This window comes from Lepisma saccharinum, chromosome 2, assembly GCF_977018435.1.
Source record: "Lepisma saccharinum chromosome 2, izLepSacc3.1, whole genome shotgun sequence".
In the NCBI taxonomy this organism is placed as follows: Eukaryota; Metazoa; Arthropoda; class Insecta; order Zygentoma; family Lepismatidae; genus Lepisma; species Lepisma saccharinum.
This window is the reverse complement of record NC_139230.1, coordinates 95,101,437-95,125,788: the sequence shown is the minus strand read 5'-3', so window position 1 is coordinate 95,125,788 and position 24,352 is coordinate 95,101,437. Positions and strand designations below refer to the sequence as shown.

Genomic DNA, 24,352 nt, shown 5'->3' with positions numbered 1-24,352 from the left:
GGTAGTGAAGTCGTTCAGTTGGTTTAGGAATGTAGTGAGGGAGGGTTCGCCATGTGCCCAGAGGAGGAAAATGTCATCTATGAATCTTAGCCAGAGGAGTGGTTTCAGTTGGGAGTCAATGAATTCCTGTTCCAGCCTGCCCATGAACAGGTTGGTATAAGACCCATAGCTGTGCCACGTATCTGCAGGTAATGCTGGTCTCTGAAGCAGAAGTTGTTGCAGGTAAGTACAAGGTTGGCTAGTTGTATCGGAGTGGGTGCTGGGATTGTGGGGTTTGGGTCGGCTGTTAAGGAATGATTCCGTAGCATGGAGGCCATGGGCATGGGGGATATTGGTGTAGAGGGAGGTGACATCAACTGTGGTGAGGATGGTGTTTGATGGTAGAGATGGTAAGTTGCGGATGATGTCAACTCTTCTGTTTTAATTTTGTAATAGGTCGTTTTATTTTCCTTCTTCATCCCTGTGTAAAACCGTGTTTCTGCTACCAGCAGCCTGTGGTCGGTTCCAAGTTCTGCTCCTCTTATTAATTTTATATCTCGGATGTGTTGTCTTATTTGTTGTGGGTATATTATAGGGATGGGATGATATGAAATTTTGGCCAATACCAATAAAGTACCGATATAAAATTTACCGATACCGATAACTGATATTCTACTGATCCGATATAAAATTAGAAATGGTCCTGGAAGAACCTGAAAGGTTCATTGACCTCCTTAAAAAAATGTGTGTTTCAAAGTTACTGCAGTGCAAGAGAAATTGCATATTTAGACATCTACTTTTTAAAAAAGTAGGGCATGGAGATTATCCATAAAAATTACAACAACAATGGCAGAATTTTGCACTAAACTATCAGATATTTATCAATATATACGGATCGGTAAAATAATCGGTAATTTTACTGATAAACCGATATGCCTATATCAAATGATACTGATAGAGTACCGATTAATCGGTCCCATCCCTAGTATATTATATAATCTATGATGCTTTTGGCATTTCTTCCTTCACTTTCAAACATTCCTTTATGTATTGTTTTATGTTTGTAGAAGGAGTTTCCTATTAGCACTGCATTCTCTATGCAAAAATCTATGATTCTCTGTCCATTTCAGTTTTTAATAATTTCTCCTCCATACTTTCCCAGTGTTCCAAATCCACTCAAGTGATCATTTCCCACTCTTCCATTTAAGTCACCCATAATTATAACTTTTCTTCCTCCTCTTTCTGCTTTTTCCACTTTTGATGGTAATTCTGTGTAGAATTCTTCCTTGTCTCTTACATTAGCATCTTCGGCTGGTGCATATACTTGAATCAGTGTAATCTTTTCTTCTAAGTCTATGTCTAGAGTTATTATTCTTGAATTTATTGGATCCCAGCTGATTACTCTTCTGTCACTAAAATTCTCACTCCCTCCTTTGCTCTGTTTCCAACTGGTACTCCTGAATATCTCAATACATTTCCTCCTTCAAGCATTTTTTCCTCATTTCCTTTCTTCTATACTTCGCTTATTCCAAGTATTTTTATTTTGTATCTTTCCATTTCCTTGATTACTTCTACTCCTTTACCATTTAATGTTTTTATATTCCAGGTTCCGATTTTAGTTTCCTTATTCTTGCATTTTCGTCTTTGTGAGATCTGTCCAGGGTTTCCGAGGCATTCATTTCTTCTCTGAATCATTATCTACTCCTATGCGGGTGATTAGCCCAGCGATAGATGGCCTTTTGGTTGTTTAGTCCTTTCAGCCTCAAGGCCATGGCTCGTTTTCTGTCAGGGTTTTCTTCCTTAGTCTTCTGAGGATCATTCCTAGCCACTAGACAGTGGTTTTTTCAATTTTAACTACTTGGGAATGTAGTGCCCCTTCTGCCATCTGTGCAGTACTGAAGGACTCCTTTTCCACTGCATCTACCATTGGGGTCTTCGCAGTTACCCTGGATAGGGGCCCTTACGAGGTGCTACCATCCGGAGCCAGATAGACCAAGGTTTTTAAGAGAGATCTCTAGGTTTTCCGCCTCCACCGCCGTTGAGATAACCATCCATCTTCTTCTGCCTTTGGAGCCATTAACCAGCTCAGGGTCATGTGGGCACCACTCCATGTACTTACTATTAGTAAGCCCCCTGGGGGGGGGGGGGGTTGATTCTACGTATGTGCTAAATTTGTTTCTTAACTCTGCTGCTTTGCGGAGCCATTCATAAAGATGGCGACTCCCCGAGCGTACGTCTTCTTGTGTGTTTGAATTCGCGAGGAGGTCTAATTCAGTTGTTACAATTCAACGGACGTATCGGCAAAAATTTGGAAGTTAACCCCTGTCTGACAACAATATTCGTAGGTGGTATAACCAGTTTAAGGCAACAGGTTGCCTGCGAAAAGGGAAAAGTTCCGGACAGCCACGTGTATCACACGAGAAGGTGGAAAGCACCAGGACGGCTTTCACTCGCAGTCCTAGAAAATCTGTGTGGCCGGCGAGTCAAGAACTAGCAATGCCAACAAAGACAGTGTGGAAAGTGTTAAGGAAAAGACTCCAAATGAGACCATATAGTCTGAAGCTGTTACAGGCCCTAAAGCCTGCAGATCATTTGGCTCATAGAAACGTGACTGGACCTACAGTTTAAAGTGGGATCTAAACCACTGTGTGCCTCCACCTCATAGGCCTAGGCCTATGTTAACTAATTATCATTTGTGAGACTAGAAAATCATTTCTGCAGTACCATCATAGTAGGCCATTTTCATGTGTCACTTTTCTGAAGTACAAAAAACTTGTCTTGGACAGTTAAGAGTCAAAATTAAAACTGTTGCCGCATGCTACGAGGCAGAAAAGGGACTTAAAATAAGAAATAAGGACATTTCATCAGCTGCTTGCAACGGTTGAAACATTCAAAATTGCCTTTCATTATAATCACACAATTTCATAAGCTTTGTGTTATTGCAATATGCAGACCCCATCAACAGTTGGATGTGAAAGAACATTTTCTAGCTTGCAGTAAATCAAGTGTTACCTTCATAATATAATTGGTAATAACAAGTTGAGTGTTCTATCTATTCTACCCATTGAAAAAAAGCTTGCAAAATCTTTGGATTCAAACACGGTTGTAGATCATGTTGCAGTTGCTCATAAAAACAGAGGTGTCTTAGTAGTTTCTTGCTGTAATTCATTTTCTCACTTCAGCAAAGAAGTATTAACACTCTTTACATAGAAAAAATGTTACATGTGGTATATCCAGAGGGTTGAGAGTGAGAGTAGTTTTATGGTACATTTTGCAGTGTTAATATGAATAGTAAATCTGTGATATTATTCTACTAAATAATGGTTTAGGAAAAGAAAGCAATATAATTATGGTATTTTATATGACATAATAGATTTGTGCGTAAAAGCACTTTTGTATATGATGGAACAGAATGCATCTTACATAGTGATTTATCTTGGGGCCGGACTATAAAATATGTCATTAGTAAATGTATACCATAGTAAAATATTAAATAAATATCTATTTAACCGGTATTAGGGGCAAAGTTGGCATTTGATCTCCCAAAATTTTCAAATGTTAAAATTTCCAAGGGTATTTTTTTTTAACGTCCTGGGAGCTGAGGATCAAACAATAGTTTTGATTTCTCAATTGTAACAGCTATTTAGCAAAATAGTTCTGCTGCACATTTTAGGGGAGGATGAAAAACTTTCCAACTCTGTCCCCCTTCAAAAGTTAGGTCCAAAATTACGCCCATGTTAGTTAGCTGCCCCCCCCAGAATTTGAGATGGGAATCTTTACCCCCACCCCTAACTTATATCAGGCTGGTGCCATCCCTGCTTGGCACATGAGTTATTTGTGATTGTCCCTTCATCAATTTCATGCAATTATCATTCACCCTCATTGCAGCAATAAGCCAAGAGTGTCAGAAATGTAATGCTAGATAGCAAAAAAAAAAAATGTATATTTGCTTGTGCCAGCACAAGAAAATGAAGAAAGTATTCTTACCTCTTTATAATCTATTATTCCATTAACCTTTTCTGGTAAGCCATCGAAAATTAATTTGACTTCTTCTAATGACAAATCATGCTGTGTAAGATAACAAAAACAACAGTAAATTAATATTTTATTTGAGAAAAGAACATAAAATCACACAATGCATTTATACATAAAATAACAGCTGTACAGTCACAAGCAAAATCATGTTGTCATTAGCCATGACCTTTTTTCTTCAGGTCTCCTCTTTTGAGCAACTCATTGCTACTCTTAACCCTTTGTGGACTTCATAATTTTTCATCTGCCTAGCTCCCTGGTTCCATGTCCCGCTCAATGGGACAAAGGACTGTTTTCCAAAATCTGGTCTAATGTCCTGCATGACAGGACCACTCATTTAAGTAGTTTTACTATCATCTTGGAGATGACATTATTTGTGAGCCTTAAATATTTGTCCTGTGGCACCTTTTGCTACTGTTTCCTGTAGATGCCACTTGATATCCTTGTATGTTGTGTTTGAAAAATAATGTTTACATATTACTACAACTGGCAAAATAGTAGTGCTAGCAAATCACATGATTGAATGTAGATGATATGTGCTCAGTAGTGAATGAATTGGAGATTGAACACGTTTCTAAGAGTGGTGAGGGAGTTGAATAGAATTGCAAATAGTACATTGGAGAAAAGGGAGAGTGGTAATGGAAGCAGTAGCAAAGACAGAGAGATAAAAAGGACAAAAGAGCTGTGACACGTCAACTGATGGTTGGTTGAAGCTCATGTTACCATGGTCTAAAATTCCCAAAAGATGAGAATTTAACAACTCATACGTCACAACCTAAACACACCCCACATGAAGTTTAAGACCAAAGCAACCTTTTTCCGGCTGTACTCCACACATCTATTTTCCCCATAAGGATAACATGTCTAGAATATAGGCATCCCAGCCAAACATGCTCTCTGACCCTCAAAAGGTCTGATTACTTTATTTATTTATTTATTTTTAACTTGTGGTCAAAAGCATGCAGATGTCATGAAAGAGTAACAGACTACATATTAATTGCAGAAACAGAATGAATACGTAGTCTTTGACTCTTTCATCTGCTAAACTCAATCTTCACAATCAGTTGTGAGTGACAAAAGTGTAAGGAATGACTAGTTACATTTAGCATACTCTTTAATAAATCACAAAAGCAGTAAAAAAAATTTTCAGAACGAGCATCTTTCTCTTTCAGAAAGTTTTGAAATTGTGAACAAGAGTTCTAATCCTCTTCAAAGTAGCCCCCTTGGGATTTCACACACTTAGCCCAACGAGCCTGCCATTGCTGGAAACACTCCTGGAATGCCTCTTTTGGAATGTCAATCAACTCCACCATCGCGTTGCACACAGTGTCCACTCAGCTGTCAAAACAGAGACTTTCAGTGGAGATTTTAGCTTTGGGAACAACCAGAAGTCACATGGAGCCATGTCCATTATCATCATCTCCAGTTATCATGGTATTGAGAAACTCTGCATGCATGTTGACCTTCTCCAGCATGTCTTGTGCAATGTCACGTCGAAGTTCTTGCTGTTCCTGCAAAAGCAGTTTGGGCACAAGTTTTGCTGCTACCTTGTGCATGCATAAATCCTCCCGTAAAATTGAATGCACAGAATCTTTGCTAATATCAATGTCATCAGAAATTGCCCTGACTGTCAATCAATGATCTCTCTTTATCAAGGACCTTACTTTCTCAACATTTTCTGCATTCCGGCTTGTTGATGGCCTCCCAGAATGCTGATCATTCTCCACCGATGTGTGGCCATTTTTGGAGCGATTGTACCAGTCCTATATTTGTGCAACTCCCATGGCATTATTGCCAAATGCCTGTTGAATCTTGAGAATTTTTCCATTTGTGTATCCCCAAGCTTCTGGCAAAACTTGATGCAGTATTTCTGCTCCACGTGTTCTGTCATCCTAGCAAACAAGGAAATGAAACATTACACAGAAATGCAGTATCTCTGCTCCACGTGTTCTGTCATCCTAGCAAACAAGGAAATGCGACATTACACAGAAACACTACCTCACTCGCCAGCTGCCTCTCATCAACTGACGGGTTTGACATGTCCAGCAACATGCGTGCACATGCATGAAGGTTCCCTTCACCAGACAAAGCCAAGTCTGTAGTCTGTGCAGTGGCTGGAAAACTTCACCAGTTCTTTTGTGTTGCTTGGAGTGTGAGGAAGTGAGAAACAGTGTGTCCTGAAAATCCATGTGGTCAATGAGCCTCATGGTAGACAAAGCCAAGTCTGTAGTCTGTGCAGTGGCTGGAAAGCTTCCTCAGTTCTTTTGTGTTGCTTGGTGTGTGTGTGTGTGAGAAACAGTGTGTCCTAAAAATTCGTGTGGTCAATGAGGCACATGGTAGACACAGAAGCGTGCGGTAAAGAGAGGCGGGGCAAGCGCCGCTTGCGTTGTTTTTTAAAACACTTTTGATATCTTAAGTTCGTGTTTTTCAATGCTTTTATACACATTAGAATGGAATTTATTTACTATAAGATATTTACATTTCAGAAATTTCATTTTCCCTATGTTCTGTTCTTTTGGCTTGAAACATAAACCAGCTACACTCTTGACGACGCTGGGCGATGCGGCAGGATTGACCGCATTAGAAGAAGAGAGCTGCTCGCCTTTCTCCCCGCTTTTCGAGTGACTTATGCAGTTCCTGCATGGTCACTGCCCGTCCCCGTCCACGAAGAAAAAAGGCGAGGGCAAGCAACACCAAGACCGCATCTGTCTTTGGCAAGGGTGTTGGAAAGAATTCGTCCACAAGTGTTGCTAACTTCCAGAATTTTCTGTGCATCTGTAGCACCACTTAATGCGGTGCCATTTTCATGTTTGAAGCTGTATAGTAATCAACAAATTACATTATTAAGTTAGCCAGTGATCACCAGTCGTATATGATTTTATAAGAAGTGAAATCACAGCCGGTACTTGAACATATTCGTCGTGTGGTCAATTACTCGGAAATATGGAGGGTATGTAACACTGCGAAAAGGAAGGTTAATTTAGAAGCGTGGGTGCTGCGAATGCTTGTTGTTTTTTACTGTGATACTGTGCTATGTTTTTCTGTTTTTGTGTCGTGTTTTTGTACCTGGTGTAAAAGTATTGTTCTACGTTGAAAATTTCCGCCATGGGTGACATACCAGACGAGCCATCGATTTGCAGTGGTGCAGGTAAGGACTTGATTAGGGACCTTCTTTCAAAACCATTCAGTTCGAGAACATATGGTGAAAAGTTGGAGCTTGTGAACCATGAGCGACCGTGTCCTGAACTGTGCATAACCAAACCAACTAAGAAAGATGGGAAAGTTTTCATTAGGCAGTTTAAAACATCTCAGTACAACAATATTATGTGGTTATGTGGTAGCAATGATCTTAATAAATTATTTTGTTGGCCATGTGTTTTGTTCAATACAAATTTAGGACCATGGAACTATACAGGCTACAGTGACTTGAGCAATTTTTATAATGCAGTGCAAAGACATGTACGTTCCCAAAATCACATCTGCGCTTGCATCCAACTGAAGACATTCGGAAAGTCCAGAATTGATATACAATTAGATCTGCAAAAGAAAGCTGCAGTTTTAAAACACAATGAAACTGTGAAGAAAAACAGAGAAATTTTGAAAAGATTTATAGACGTAACATGTTTCCTTGGTAAACAGGAACTTGCATTTAGAGGTCATGACGAAACACAAGGTTCAACCAATAGAGGAAATTACGTAGAATTAAGCAAATTGATAAGTAAATATGATCCTGTTCTTTGCAATCATTTGGAAACTGCAACAGTGTTTACTGGGCTCTCAAACAGAATTCAAAACGATCTTATTGAAAGCATCAGTTCTTCACTAATGAAAGAAATTAAAACAGAAATCTCAGCAAGCACATTTGTTTCCATACTGCTTGATGAAGCATCAGATGTCAGTAATAAGTCACAACTTTCAACAGTTTTACGATACGTAAGATCAGATGGTTTGGTTTGCGAGAGATTTATTTGCTTTGATGACGTCAGTAAAGACAGAACTGCAACAGCATTAAGCCAACACGTTTTCAAAGTAATTGAAGAATTTAATTTGGGCAACTAGATCGTTTCGCAGGCTTATGATGGTGCAGCAGTAATGGCAAGTGAACTGAATGGTTTACAATCAAAAGTACGTGAAAAGTATCCAGAAGCTATGTTTGTTCACTGCTACGCGCATGTCTTAAATTTAGTGCTGGTGCAATCTGCAAACAGCGTTAAAGAAAGTAGTATTTTTTTCAAAACGCTCTCTGGGTTAGCTGCCTTTTTCTCTGTTTCTACCAAACGCACCGAGCTACTAGACTGAATAGTTCAGAAAAGGTTGCCACGTGTTGCAACCACAAGGTGGAACTTCAATTCTAGACTTGTCCAAACTGTTAATAATTACAGGGAATCTTTAATTGAGTTGTTCGAAGAAATTACAGACAACCCCACTGACTGGGACACCAACACTTACAACGAAGCTAGTGGGTTTTGTGGAAGACTAGGTAGCTTTCCATTTGTCTTTTTCTTGCAGTTATTTGATGAAATATTCCAATACATTGATGTTCAGTTCGATATTCTCCAAGAAAAATGTAATGACATATCATACTGCCAGAAAAAAGTAATGGAGTGTTTGAGGGTAATGGAAGACAAGAGGAACAGTTTCAACGCGTTCTGGAAGCGAATGGAAATTCATAAGAATCTGTCAAAATTTCGTCAAAGAGGTGTTACATCCGATGAGGATGCCGTTCGGTACTACAGACGAGTATTCATTGAAATTCTCGATACAATCACTATGCAAATAAGGACAAGATATGCAAACCTTGACAAACTTTCATTTCTCGAATTGCTAGATAGTAGTAAATTCCCACATAATTGCCACATATGGCCGTCATTTTGATTGCCTCCGCCTGAAAAGTGAACTAACTGTAATGTATAAATCTGAAGATTTCCGTGATAAAAATGATGATGATAAAAGTACCTGCACCACATGCAACTCAATGATTGTATGGTGAACTACGTAAACTGTGTTTGCTGGTTATGACTATTCCTGTGACAACAGCATCTGTGGAAAGGTCATTTTCTGCCTTGAAGAGAATCAAAACTTACTGTCGCAGTAATCAAAGGCAAGAGCGTTTATCAAATTTGGCACTGCTTTCAATCAAAAGCACGTTATTAAGCGAGCTGTGCAATAGGGATGAAGATTTTTATGGAGACGTGATAGATGAATTCACCAAGAAGAACAGACAGCAGGAATTCCAACTTAGGTAAGGTAATATTTTTTTCAATTTATAATTTGATTGTTTAATATTTTTTTCTATATTTTCATTTAAATTCTACGATTCGATTGAGCGAATGATAATTACATAAACACTCTTTCGTCCTGTTAGTCATGATTCATAATTCTAGCTAAGTCAGAAACCGAAACCCGTCTGTTTATTTAAAATCGAAACTTTATGCTAATAGGATGTTTATTATTTTCAGGGTTAAAAAAGAACGTAATTTAATTTACAGTTGCCCTCAAATATCAGGTAAATCGTTATTTTCTTCATGGTTGGAATTTACATCGAGTTTATATCGAGAGGCTGTTTTTCTTTTTTAAAAACCGTGCGGTGAAGCTTTTATTTTACGGTATACATGCACTTCACACACTCAAGCCCGATACGTCACCATTATGCACATTATTGTAAATGGGGGTGTGTGTAAGCCTATATTGTATTTCAAATTGTTATAATTAACCGAAACTAAAAATTAACCCATCGCTTGCCTATGACGGAAGGTCACGGCACGCCCCTGGGTAGACAAAGCCAAGTCTGTAGTCTGTGCAGTGGCTGGAAAGCTTCACCAGTTCTTTTGTGTTGCTTGGAGTGTGAGTGTGTGAGAAACAGTGTGTCCTGAAAATCCATGTGGTCAGTGAGGCACATGGTAGACAAAGCCAAGACTGTAGTATGTGCAGTGGCTGGAAAGCTTCACCAGTTGTTTTGTGTTGCTTGGAGTATTTTTGTGTGTTGCTTTAACCATTTCGTGTTATATAGAGTCGAGTGATTCCCGTTTTCCTTACATATAGATCTAAATAATATACTAGCCCACTCATTGTAATTGTGTGATACAGGTGCATCAGGAGGAAGCTAATGATTGTAAGTACCATAATTTTGAATATATTGAATAAATGCGTTACTTGAAAGATCCTGCATCTTTTTTCATATTGAGAGATTAAATGCACGAAGGTTTGTAAGCTCCGACCTGCTACTGAGGCACTGATTAGCTCGGTTATGGTAACCAGAGGCGACCCCATTAGGTGTTGAGAGATCTAGGGTGGTCTAACTACATCATGAGAAGTTTCAGAGTGATTCAGGCTCAGTTAGCATATAAGGCAGGGACCAAAGTTGTGCCACATCCCATCCCTGCCCACAATTTTGACCTCATACCATCAGATTTCCACCATCTTTAGCCTCTGGACCAATTTCTGCATGTGCAATGATTCAATTTATTGGAGAAAGTTGAGAATGGGATCCACAAGTTCTTGACATACAATCTGGCCAAGTGCTTCTGTTGTACAATCAAGAATTAGCAGAAAGAAGTGCAGACCACAGCATGCGACAGCATTTATTTGCAAAGAATGAACAGAACAGTTGTTTGTATGCTTTTCCTTAATAAAAATTTGGTTTAAGTGTCTCGACAACTTTTGAACCACTGATACTCCCCTAAAATTGGCAATATTAACATATATTACATATAAACAAGCAACTTACCATTCCTGCATGTTTCAGTATTTCTTCTTTCTTGAGTTCTTCTTGATTCAAATGAAAACTTTCAAATAAGCTAAGTAGAACATCTTCTTGAAGATGAGTTTCATTTTCTACAATGTCACAGAATTTTGAGAATGGAAGTGTATCTGAAGAATTTTTCCAATATTTGTTCATAGATCGTGAAGTAGGATTGAAACCTATGTATGACAGGGCTAAATGAAGAGAAAAATGCATTACCATACATGTCATTCACATGTCAGAGACAATTATACTACAAGAATAATGATACATTATCTTTACTTCTGTATACTTTCAAACTGTAACAAAATAAAAAATAAAAACTCTAAAATTCACTCTACTTTATGAAAATTTGTGTATGTTTATTTCTATTTTTTTTTTCTGTACACAAATTTTCACAACCTCTGGTGCCTTTCTAAAGAAGTGGAATAATACTTAATTTAAATCAATGATAGAAAAAGCCATATTCTCAATCAAGATGGTTTGATTTAAATCACGATTTAAATCAAGCTTTATTTAAAATAAATAATTTATAGAATAATGTACATAAGGTATTTGTAGATACAAGGGTGATTCAAATGAAAACCTTAAAAGTGCAATAAAATTCCGAAAAGTTGTACAATTGATTTGTAAGTTGGGAGGAGTTATCCTTGTAGTTGAAAGAATGACCAACAGGTGGCAACGTGATGCTGCAACAATGAAGAAGGAAGCAGCGTCAGTGTAAAGATGGCTGCCCCATTGTCGACATGCACGGCTTTAGAGCAGCGATCTGTGATGCATTTTTTAAGTAGTGAAGGTGTTAAACCAATTGATATTCATCGCATGATGAAAGCGCAGTATGGTGATTTGTGTGTGTCCCTGCAGCAAGTGTACAAGTGGTGTAGAAAGTTTAAAAGTGGCGTTAACTTCTGTGGAGGACACCCCGTGACCAGGCCAGGCACACCACGTAGTGATGAACAAAAACATTGCCGCAGTGTAGCTTGTGAAGGAAAACAGGCATATTACTGTGAAGGAAATAGCTGCCATTTTGGATATTAGTGTTGGTTCAGCACACAATGTTGTCCATGATGTGCTGCGATTCAATAAAGTTTCGGCAAGATGGGTGCTGAATTGAGAGACTGTCGTGTCGATTCCTGTGAGAAACTTTGAGTTGTTTCCAGGTCGAAGGTGATGGATTTCTGGAAAGAATTGTTACAGGAGATGAAACCTGGGTGCACTATCACCAACCTGAAACAAAAAGATCAAGCAAGGAGTGGCACCATAGCTTGTCGCCAAAGCCCAAAAAATTCCGCACCCAACCATCAGGAGGAAAAGTTATGCTCACTCTCTTCTGGAATGCAAATGGGGTAATTTTAATATTACATGGAAAAGAGAGTAACAGGGACCAGTACTTCTTATGCAGATCTGCTCCAAAATCACCTTCGCCCTGCACTCAGGAGTAAATGACAAGGACTTCTGACTTCAGGTGTATTGTTACTGCATGACAATGTCCAGCCACATACTGCCCATTTAACAGTTGTGACAATCCAGGATATGAAATTTTGAATGTCTCACACATCCACCTTATTCACCAGACCTCACCCCCAGTGACTTTCATGTGTTCGGACGGCTCAAAGAGCCAACGGGGAGCAAGCATATCTAAAGTAATGAAGAGGTGAAAACCTGCGGTGCACGAGTGGCTACAGTCACAACCAAAATAATTCTTCTCACGAGGTACCCACGCACTTCCGAAGTACTGGAATATGTGCATTGAACGTCATGGACACTACATTGAAAAATGATTTATGCATCATTTTCGTGTATTTCCTCATTTGCCTCATAATAAATAATTAAGGTTTTTGCTTGAATCACCCTCGTAAGAGAATCACTTTTGGTGAAAGTACATTAATATCACAACCTTTGAATAGTGTTTATTATGCTCTAAGAAAGGAAACAAAATATATGTACTAATGGGGTAAAGTTTAAAAGAAAATAAATGTAATATGTGAACTGTAAACACCCTTTAATTCTCTTGATTTAAAATTCAATAACTTTTATAGATAAAAATAGCAAAAAGTTTGTGTAGAATAATATACATACTAATCATGTGCCATTATCATTAAGCTGTAAAAACATGGCAGCTGGTATTTTGCAAACTATTATTAAAAAATCAGCAAAATTCAGCTACAAAAATTATAAAAAATATTTTAAGTTACAATTATATAGTATATCCAGAAAGTTTTATTTTCACTGGAAGAAAAGTTAGTGAAATTATTATAGCTTAATTTTCATATATACAGTATCAGAAAAAGAAAAATGCAAATTTACATATATTTTTATTTGTTTAATCAAACTGTTAAAATATTTTACAGGGCTGTTTATCAGAAAGACTTTCTATAAAAATATATATATCTATAAGTATGGTGACAAAAAACATGCAAGCAATTTTAAGTGTGTTTTTCAGAATATAAAAAAAAATGATTTAAATCAAAATATCTGAGTTAAATAAAAAATCAAAATCATTATTTTTATCAACCCTGGTCTCAACTCATCTCTTGGCTAATAATGCACAAATTGAGGATTGAAGAATGAACACAATCTTTTTTTACCTTGTTAGAATACTGGAATGTGATTGTTTCTAAAAATTCAGAAGACTGTAAATGTGGTGCATATTGTAAGCAGGTAGAATTTAAGTTTTTGTTGATACTCATTGCGAGTGTAAAAATACTAAAATAAGCATTCAAACTCAAGAAAACACTTCTACAAAAGGTACATAATGGTTAGAAAATATAATCACGGTGGCTACTCTAGGACCATGATAAAATTCAAGTATAATTCCTGGTTTTCAAGGCAAATTTTCAAAAAATTCAAGGCCACAAGCAGATGTTTTCTCTATTTCTACTTTGCATATTACCATCTCACAACACCCACACACATGCACCAGAAGCGCAACCACAAACTTGTGTGTGGGGGGTGCAAGTACCAGGATAAACATACCAATAATAATAATAATGACATTATTGTGACTATTATTATTAGTAGTAGTGGTAGTGTCAAAGATGTTATCATCCTCGTAAATTACACAAAAAGGGGGTAGAAGTCTGTTAAAGCATTTGTGTTGGAACAAACGATTTTAAACTTTTAAAAAACGTTCAATTTCACATTCGTTAATAATGGAAAACAAGTACACAAACAGTATTTTTGAATGGCAGAAATTGCGTGATAAATGCATTCCGAATATTCTTTTTTTGCACATATAACATGAATAACTTTCATGTACAATATATGTTTTACACATATTCAAAATGGAGTGATGTAAAATAAGAAAATACATGCCAACACTAAATTGTGTACGTATGCAAAGTTTCTTTATTACATATATATATCTACAGCATATAGGTCTATTATTTATATTCATTACATAATCAATTCATCCAACTCATAACAAACCAACAACAAAAATTATATAAATTGTCTCTCAAATGTGCACGCTCCTTTTCCTCCCAACAATTGTTCATGCATTTAAGACAAAATCCATTAAGAGAAGTCTTATTTCTCTCTCTGGTAATTTACAAGCATTATAGAAAATAATTATATTGCGAGTGGAGCGAACAAGACAATTTTTAATTCATTTTTTTGCAAAGTGAAAACAATACTGACTTAATAGGGTGCAAATAATTTCACGAGGTGCCATGGCAATCTCTCTTTTGCAACTTTTATCATTTAGATTGTTCGGCAGCCAGGGCCGACACCTGCCGCTCCCTAGCTACAGCTCTGAACTTGACGAGACTAAGAAAAGCAGGTATTGCGAGCCAGAAAATTTTAAGAAGCTCATTTTTTTTTTTTCCATAAAATTTGAAATCGAGGGGGACAATTGCCACTCTGAGTCCTCTGCGGGTGTCTTTGGCCACCAATGTTTTCCCCCTTGCCCTCCTTAGAATTGATTTCCATTCAAGGTTGGGGGGAGGGGTGGCAATGCTCCCGGTTGCACCACTGATACGCACACACATATATAGTAACAATATGAAGTGTGTGTGTATCCAAAAATTCTAATTTAATTAAACGGTATATTTGAAACATTCATTTGAGGTCCTTAGTTTACATTTGCCATTTCACATACTCAGACTCGAAATACATCTACAAACACAAGTCACACAAGTATATATTCTAACCTGCAAAAATTGTTAATTGTGTAAGATTTTCAAACTCAAATCTACCTAATCATCATCAAGAAATCTTATCTTGCAATAATCTTCCGTCTGTCAGATTGCTCTACAAAGGGCAGTAACAAAGTAAACAGATTGAGAGAATTCTGTTTTATTTTTCACACAACATTATTTTCCTTCCTCGATAAAAATAAAAACAACTGTGAAAATCTCACCTTAGGGCATTTATAAATATGTAAATTCAGTAGGAATTCCCGGAGGCAATAATTCACACAGAATTCGCAGAATTCAAGGAATTCCTGGCGAGTAGCCACCCTGATAACGTACTTTAAGCTACTGGAGAGAGGAGAAAGTGGGAAAAATAAATTAATATCTCCAGCATGATATGAATTTACTTAAGACAGGCTATGCACATGGGATTTTAACTCAGTAAAATGTAGGAAATGAACTGTAATCTATTAATTTATTTATTACCTTTCAACAGAGGTAGAAATGTCCAACAACATAATTTATTAATTCACTTTTGAACAAGAATAAGAATGAAAGAAAAATCTGTCATTAAAAACTGGTCTGTAAAAGGGAGTAATCTCTCCTACGAAGGTTTAGTAGAATTGGATTTTGTATTTTGATTATTTTACATCACTCGCCTACTTCTCTATATTAATAATAGTGATAAGAATGAATGATAAAATTGGTAAGGGAATCCAGGAATCAAACACAGGACTCACAATTTTATAATATGATATGTTAACTACTCACCAGTTGGTTTGGTAATAACCATTATATGCTAGGAAATGCTACTAACTACAAAAAGTCTGCAGATAGTGGGGTAAATTTGCAGAGTAAGACCAGAATACATGATGAAACTAATAATAAATGTATTTGCAACTATAAATAGGCAAGTTCTGGAATAACAGCTGCTCACACCATTAGTAACATCCTCTATTATGCAATACAGGGTGGTCCATAAGTGCGGAAACAAGTAGGAATAGGTAAACACAGAGTAAACATCCTGTACATGATATAGGAAAGGGGAAAAATTGTTAGGATGTGCTATCAACATGACTCAAGTGGAGAACCTTTGATAGCAAGTGTGTGTGTCAAGTAAGCACTCAACATACTAAACTACAGAAACAGCCATGAATCTTAAATGTCAAGTAATGTCAAATGCTCTCGCAATGAAAACTATTTTGGAATTAGGTATCGAGATAATATTCAAATTTAAGATAATTCAATGAAATGATTCATTCATGTTTTGGTTCTGCAATTTTCTTATTCAAGAATTACAAAAAACAAAGTTCAGTTTTACAGGCAACACTGTGATGAGTGAGGTTTTGTCTTATTCACTACCTGATCTTTTAAAACAGTAATTTAGCACAAACATAACACAAAGGAGTTGCAAAAAATGTGAATGAAAACTAAATGTTTAGAGTATAGATTACTGTAAGATTCAGAGGCGTCTTGTGAAAGCATGCGGTGCATGCTGCGCATGAGTAAATTGTAGGAAAAAGGACAGCTTGCTCTGCGACGACATTCATGAGCATTTCTACATTCTAATTTCTTCATATAGGAGAAGTATTTATTTTGCATGAGAGCTCTGAACTAAGCTTATATTACATTTCTTGGATCTGAAGTGACGAATGCGTTAATTGTGGGAAAAGAATTATTACTTTCTATCACTTCAGATCCAAGAAATGTAATATAAGCTTAGTTGAGCACTCTCGTGTAAAATAAATACTTCTCCTATATGAAGAAATTAAAATGTAGAAATGCTCATGAATGTCGTCGCAGAGCAAGCTGTCCTTTTTCCCACAATTGACGCATGCACTGCATGCATTCACGAGACGCCTCTGGTAAGATTATCTTCATTTCATATTAAAATTTTGCTTACATGTAAAACATTATTGTACATATAAATGAGGTGACAGAAAATAGATCACACACTAAATGAAACTGACCAGCCCATTTTACAGAAACTGCCTATATCCCATTCCCCTCAAAAACAAACGAAACATAGAAAAAATGGCATTACTTGCAATTTGCTAAACAAACTTAAGGTGCTGTTACATCCTGCTGCTTTGGACTTCAAAAAGTTTCCCAGATGGGGAGTTTATTTTGCTCATAAGTGTACCTCTCACATACCACCTAAGAGTAGGGGCAGGGATACCACAGACATGTGCACAAAACATTGCAATTCTAGATGAATTCTTCAGTGGGATTGCAATTTTGTGCGCTTTATTTCCACATTTCAATATTATCAACCTGTTACAGAGTAACAGGATCACATTGTATAACTATATTCTCAGCAAATTGAAAGTTCTCACACCTTCCATTTCCCTTTCACACAAAGTTGACAAAGTTAACTAATGACCCTTTTCACATATTTTTACAGAAGGTTTAAGAAGTATTATAGAAAAATCACTGCTAAGTTCACAATATGATACAAAGCCAAAATGTACAAACAGGATATGTTACAGAATGTAATTACATTACACTTGTGCACTCATGCTATCACATTAACACTTGTGTTATTGTAACGTGTGCAACTGACAATACAGTGAAACCCCAATTTTACATTTCCCCATTTTACATTTTCTCATTTTTTCCATCAATTTCTTGCTCCCAATAAAGCAAAATGTTATAAAATTTTCCTGCATTGTAAGTTCTCTAGTCCGTCCTCTAATAAATGTATAATCAAGGTTCCACTCTATTCCAAATCAGCAAACGCACACTGAAAAATTAAAGATGAAATAATAAATGTGCAAGAAGTAGTGAAAGTTCATCTACACAGAGCAAGAAATTATTCAGAGAAAATGCACAGGATTGGAAACATCTTCTTTTCGTAACCTTTGTTCCACTATATCATTTGCAAAGGTTAGCATTTAAAAGATATAGTACATAAAATTGATAACAGATATAACCAAGCACAGGTGGGCCAGATTTTTTTTTTAATTCCACCCAAGGCTGGAAGAGAAAATAAAGGGTATGCATGTTCAAACAGCTTGCTTATATTTATTACAGCTGTCTACCGACCGACTGAGGACTCTGTACAAGATTTAACATTTTTTTTAAATCATCCTGCAACATTCTTTTACAAATCTGATGTAAGTTATCTACAAAGCCAGAACTTCCTTTAGTTCTGAGTTTTCAAAGAGGCATATCCAATTCTTTAAAATTTGACATGGGCCAAAACCCATGGTATTTGTCCAGCAATACATCAATTCTCAACATAGTGAAAGGATAACCAAAGTCAAAACACCAAGACTCAACATTGATCTGAAAAGGAAGACTACACTCTGTCTCAGGAAAATCTGGAGCGAATGAACAAAAAAAAGTCTTTGCATAAGTAATGACTCAAGAGGGCTCAACCAATGAACAATGCTGAGCTTTCGACTTAACTTGAATCTGTAAGAACATGTGCTATATATATTTATACATTATATGAGAAAAACCAAAACAAGAGTGTAAGCTAACTTACAAAAGAGCCATTGTTGCCACATCCCTGTAACTGATGATGGTGCAGTTCATTCCTTTCTATCAGCCTCATCATCAGATTCTGTTTATTGGCCATAATGGCTCAAAAAATAAGCTACAGGTAAATTATATTTGGACCATTTAAAATAATATTTTTATACAATAAAAATGGAACTAACATAAAAATTACATCTCCTCTAGTACAATGTGATCCATTGAAGTGTAGACCACTGCATCAGTGTTTGTGCTATTGGCAAGCAAGGCACTCAGCCATTTGTCAGCATTGTAGTGTGTTGAGCAAGCACACAACAGTTTCCGTAATTATTTAAAAAAGTTATTTACTTACCAGATTTATAAAAGGAAGTGTTTAACTAATTGCCTTCAATGTACACACATTTTTGATACATATTTATTAAGACATCCACTAACATAAGCTGGCGAGGGGACCTAGAAACCAGTTTCTATGGAGGTCCTGAAAGTAAACACGAGACTGTAAAATGATAATGGTCCTTGTTTTGTATTGTATGGCCTGTTTATTAGTACGGCGAGTGTGAATTGATAGGGTGCTTGTTACATATTGTGTTTCTTCTAGTGTATTCAACTGCAAAGTGTGTTATGGCTCAGCAAATGTTTTCTACTGTACAGCATGTATTTATTTATGATTCATGTGTGTTAACTCAATCAGCACGTGAAGTTCAAAGGCGATTCGAAACAAGATTCCCAGGTATAAAAGTTCCATGTGATTTTTATCTCTGGGGTGGATTAAAAAATGCTGTATACAAATAAAATCCACACACCCTGGAAGAATTGAAACATAACATCCGCAAAGCAGTGGCGAAGCGTGACATTTTTACGTAGTCATCGCAAGACTTGTCAAACGTCAGGGTCGATCTTTCCAACCTGGAAAGGGGGAGGGGGGCACAATATTTCTCCTCAGTAAATGCCAAAAATATTCCAAACTTTTGATAGCTACATCACTCTCACTTATACCATGAAGATGAGAGTGACGTTAGCTCTCAATAGCTTGGAATCTTCTCCACAACTCACCTGGTCGATAACCCGAGAGAAATTTTTCATCAAAGGATAAAATGTCTCAGTAAAAATATTGTTTGAAAGCATTGCAAAAAGTCCACAAATCCATATGCTGTGCACACCTGCCTGGTCCATTTCAGTTGTCATCAAATATTAGAAAAATTCAATTATTGGCTCCCTGTACTGTTCAACTGTGTCAACTAAGCATGATTTATAACACCACCTGGGTTGTGAAAAGGATGGGATGGTTTTCTTTAAACTTTATTCTGTGGCAAAGTTGATAAGAATACATGGTATTTCATTCATTCCCTGGGACAGCACTAAATCTATATCTGATACTTGAGCATAGCAAGCAATGCGTAACTAACGGCTTCAGATACTTGTACTGGACCTTCTTTTACAAATCTGCTAAATGCCCCGACATAACTGCTGATCCGTCATAAGGTTGAGCAATAATAAATTTATCTTCCAGTTTCTACCTATTGACAATATTTACATGAAAAAATAACCCATCAGATATACAATCGGTTCTCACATCAGTAAAACAAATAAACCCTCCTCCTTATGCACAAATCTCAAGACAGTTGACAATTAATTGAGAACTACTGTTAACATTAGATGGTTCGTCTAACATAATTGAAAGAAAGTCTGATTTTTATTCTTTATCTTTAATTCCTGTTGTTCCCTGTGGAACATAGGGCATAAACAAAGCATCTCCACCTGGTCCTACTGACGGCAATTCTCTTCACTGCATTCCAGCTCTTTCCTTCCTCCAAGGCCTCAGCGTGAACAGATCTTCGCCACGTCTGTCTAGGCCTCCCTCTTTTCCTTCTTCCCTGCGGGTTCCAGTCTAGTGCCTCTCTCTCGACAGCCTCATTTTCCTTCCTCAACGTATGCCCTATCCAATTCCATTTTCGCCGCTTTATTTGTATGGACACATTGGTTTCTCCAGATTTTCTCCAAAGTTCTTGGTTTTGAATCACTTCTGGCCAAAAGATATTCAAAATTTTTCTCAGGCAGCGATTGATGAAGGTCTGTAGTTTAGAGGTAATCGTTTTTGTTACCTTCCGTGTCTCAGACCCATATAACAGTACAGACTTAACATTACTTCGAAAAATATGAAGTTTAGTCTTCATAGATATCTTCTTGTTATTCCATACTGGATAGAGCCTCACAAAGGTACCATTTGCTTTTTGGATATGTTGAGAAACATCCTGTGCAGCCCTTTTGTCTTTTGCCACCACACTACCCAGGTAAGTAAAGCTATCCACATTTTCAATAATCTCTTCACCAATATTAAACGGGTCTGTTTTTGTGGAGTTAATCCTCAGTGCCTTGGTCTTCTTGGAGTTAATCACAAGTTTTGTTTGCATATCACCATGTGCTTCAGACAAGAAGCACAAATCGTCTGCAAAATCAAGGTCTTCTAGTCTGTTATTCAATCCCTATTGAATACCATGTCTTTTCCCTCCTATTACATTTCGCATCACTGCATCGATCACAATCAGGAACATTGTAGGTGATAATATACAACCTTGTCTCACTCCAGACTGCACATCTATTGGCTCAGATACACAGCCTTCATGTATAACTCTACATGTATAATCACGATAAGTTTCTCGGATAAGATCAAGAATTTCTGTGGGCACTCCATATCGTTTCACTTCCTTCCACCTTGCATTTCTGTCGACCGAGTCAAATGCTTTCTCGAAGTCAACGAAAACTGCATAGAGACAAGATGACCATTCTATACATTGCTCCAAAATTATCCGCAAGGTGTTAATTTGATCAATACAAGAGCAATTTGGTTGAAACCCTGTCTGTTCTCTTCTGAGTCTCAAGTTAACATGTTCCTTAATTCTGTTTAGGATAACTCTAGTGAAGATCTTACTCAGAATGGAGAGGAGTGCTATACCTCTCCAGTTGTCACACTTTGATGTATCCCCCTTTTTCGGTAGCTTCACCAACAGGCCACTCTTCCAGTCCTTAGGCATCACTCCCTCTATCCATATCTTCTCAAATAAGGGCTGCAACATATTTGCTGTGGTGTTTATGTCACTTTTCATCACTTCCGGTGGTATGTTGTCGACACCAGCTGCTTTACAATTACGTACCTCTTTCAGAGCCTGTTTAATCTCTCCTACTGTTGGAACATCCATCCTAATTCTTACACTGGGGCCAACATCACCATCATTATCATCTTCCTCTTCCCCCTGGTCTATCTGAGTGACCATTCACAGAGCGATTAACGGTTGCAGAGAAGTGCTCCTTCCAAAGTTTCAGTTAGTCCTCAGTATTCGTAAGGAGGGTACCATCTTTACTTCTCACTGGTCGATTTCTCTGCATCTGTTTCCTTGACAGAACTTTTGTGATGTTGTATAGTTCTTTAAGATTCCTCTTTTTTGCTGATTCCTCTGCCTGCTGAGACAGATTGTCTACCCAGTTTCTTTGATCCCTATGAACACTACTCTTTACTTCTCGATCCTTCTCTGTATACTTTGTTTGCAATTCTGCCTTCCTTGCCCTTGTCCTGCTTGAGTTCATTACCTCCTTAATTATTTTTCGCTCATTAATTTTTTCCCAGGTCTGCAGAGACATCCAATCTTTTTATCTCCTATCCTTAAAGCCCAGAACCTTTTCACTTACTTCTGTGAAAGCAGATCGGATTGTTGTCCATTTTCTTTCAATGGTTTCATTCTCCTCACTTTCATCAGTCAATACTTGGAACCGATTTCTCAGTTCAATCCTGAAGGTTTCCTGGAGATCCTTATTATTACACTTACTAACATCATACCACTTTCTTGTCTGTTCCATTCTCTTCTTCTGAGCTTGAATTTACATTTTAAAGTTAGCCACTACCAAATGATGATCACTCCCAATGTCTGCACCTCTCTTGTTTCTTACATCCTGTAGCGAACGTCGCCACCTCCGTCCAATTGCCACATGGTCTATCTGGTTTTCTGATCTATGGTCTGGTGACACCCACGTTACCTTATGGCATTTCTTATGATGAAATATAGTACCACCAATAACTAAGTCATGGCTAGCACAGAAGTCCACAAAAAGTTGTCCATTCTCATTTCGCTCTCCTAAGCCATGTTTACCCATGACATGCTCAAGGCCTTCGTTGTCCTGTCCAACCTTTGCGTTTAAATCTCCTCCAATTATTATGATATCCTTTCTTTTTTGCTTCTTTATTGTTTCATTGAGCTGCCTATAAAACTTGTTTATCTTCAGGCTCTGCTACTTCTGTGGGTGCATAACACTGTATCATAACGATGTTTCTGATATTGGTTTTGAAATGTGCCACAATTATCCTCGCAGACACTGGATACCATTGAATAAGGCTCCTTTTTGCTTCCTTGTCCATCAATATACCCACACCATCACGGCTCACCCCTTCACCCTCAGGTCTTATGGAATATATAAATGTAACTCCTTCATGGGTATTCACCTCTCCAAACTCTGACCATCTCACTTCACTTATACCTAGGATGCTCAGACAATAGCTCGTCACGCAGGCCACTCACTACCTGCCGTAGTTTTCCACTCTCCCGCAAGGTTCTTACATTCCATATTCCAATTCTCGTCATCTTAGAATCAGTTTGGCTTCCTCTTGTTGAGGTTTCTTTAATAGTGTGATATAAAGTGTGCAGGTTATTGGCCCACAGCACACGATCTTGGTGATGGGGCTGCAACCTAAACCTCCAAGCAGGCTAATTTTCCCCTAGTCTTTGAGGATCCCTCCTCTCCACAAGACAGTGGCTTTATCTCATATTTATACTCGATGAGAATTGGTGCCTCTTCCACCAGCTATGCCGTTCCGAAGGTCTCCTTCTCCGCCATAGTTGCCGTTGAGATCTTCACCGTAACCCTGGCAAGGGGGCCTTACAAGGTACTACCAGCTGGTGCCAGCTGGACCAAGGTTTTTTTTAAAAAAGAGGTGTTACTCCTCCTGGTTCCTGGTTCTCTTTGCCGTTGAGATGGCCATCCATCTTATTCCGCCATTGGAGCCGTTGACCAGTAGGTTGCTTCTTAGTCTGACTCTTTACCACTAGCCTGCCCAGCAGGGAGACCCTACCAGTAGCTATGCTACCTCTGGTATAGCCTAGTGGATCATCAGAGTACGCAAGCCCCACCACCAACTACAAGGTGATGCAACCACTAGATGGGGCTGATTTTTCAGTTTATTTAAAAAAAATCACTAACGACATCACTAATTGCATGTATTAGATCATTACATTGTATGCTTTACAATGATGGAAATAGCACTTGGAAAAATTTTAATCCTGATGACGTCAGAGAAACCCTGCCATAAGCATAAGAGCTGGAAAAAAAGGTCTTTTATGACCAGACATTCAAGCGGTCGTTGGGTGTATTCCGAGCAGGTAGAGAGATTCGCATATTTTCTGCGATGACCTGGGCCAGCGAACACAGTTGCCTTCAATAGGAAATGTACAACAAGTGTTGGCCACAGGGAATGGAACTGGGCTCTCATTTGGATGCGCTAAACTTAGAGAATTCCTTGCGTATTTCTAGCCATTTCATGGTGTCGCTTGGCTTATTTCCCACAAATATGAGAATATTCTGACTTATTTTTTATTTCTTCTCTAAAATATTTAAAATGCAGTATTTTTATTATTTTGCTAAGTTATTGCCGCATCTGCCGATTACCGCCTCTGCCGCAAATATAATACCAACATTAATCAACAGAAACTACAGCGAGTTATGGGTAACTTCATGAAGAGGTGTCAAAATTGTGTGGCTGCCAGTTTCAGCACCTTCTTTCATAATAAGTAAATAAATCACTGTTTAAACTAGTTATGGAAACTTGCATGCTTGATTCACTGACAGTCTACAGTGTCGACATAAAGCCATGAGTGCCTTGCTTGCTGATAGTGCAAACACCGATGCAGCAGTCTACAATTCAATGATCGCTTTGTAGTTC

The 24,352-nt window shown here is 37.8% G+C and overlaps 1 protein-coding gene across 4 annotated transcripts in view; it reads right to left on the bottom strand.

The window, feature by feature from the left end:
- The window catches only part of LOC145984101 (EF-hand calcium-binding domain-containing protein 7-like), a 184,667-nt gene that overhangs the window by 143,750 nt on the left and 16,565 nt on the right, over positions 1-24,352 (bottom strand). For 2 of the 4 annotated variants that reach the window (XM_083117517.1, XM_083117518.1), the window contains exons 3-4: positions 10,739-10,947; positions 3,967-4,047 (exon numbers count right to left, since the gene is read on the bottom strand). In XM_083117517.1, the coding sequence (XP_082973643.1) occupies positions 3,967-4,047; positions 10,739-10,947 (290 nt within the window). Of the gene's footprint in view, positions 1-3,966; positions 4,048-10,738; positions 10,948-15,113; positions 15,235-18,718; positions 18,845-24,352 lie in introns of all 4 variants that reach the window. The other 2 variants (XM_083117519.1, XM_083117520.1) reach the window with 2 other exon arrangements.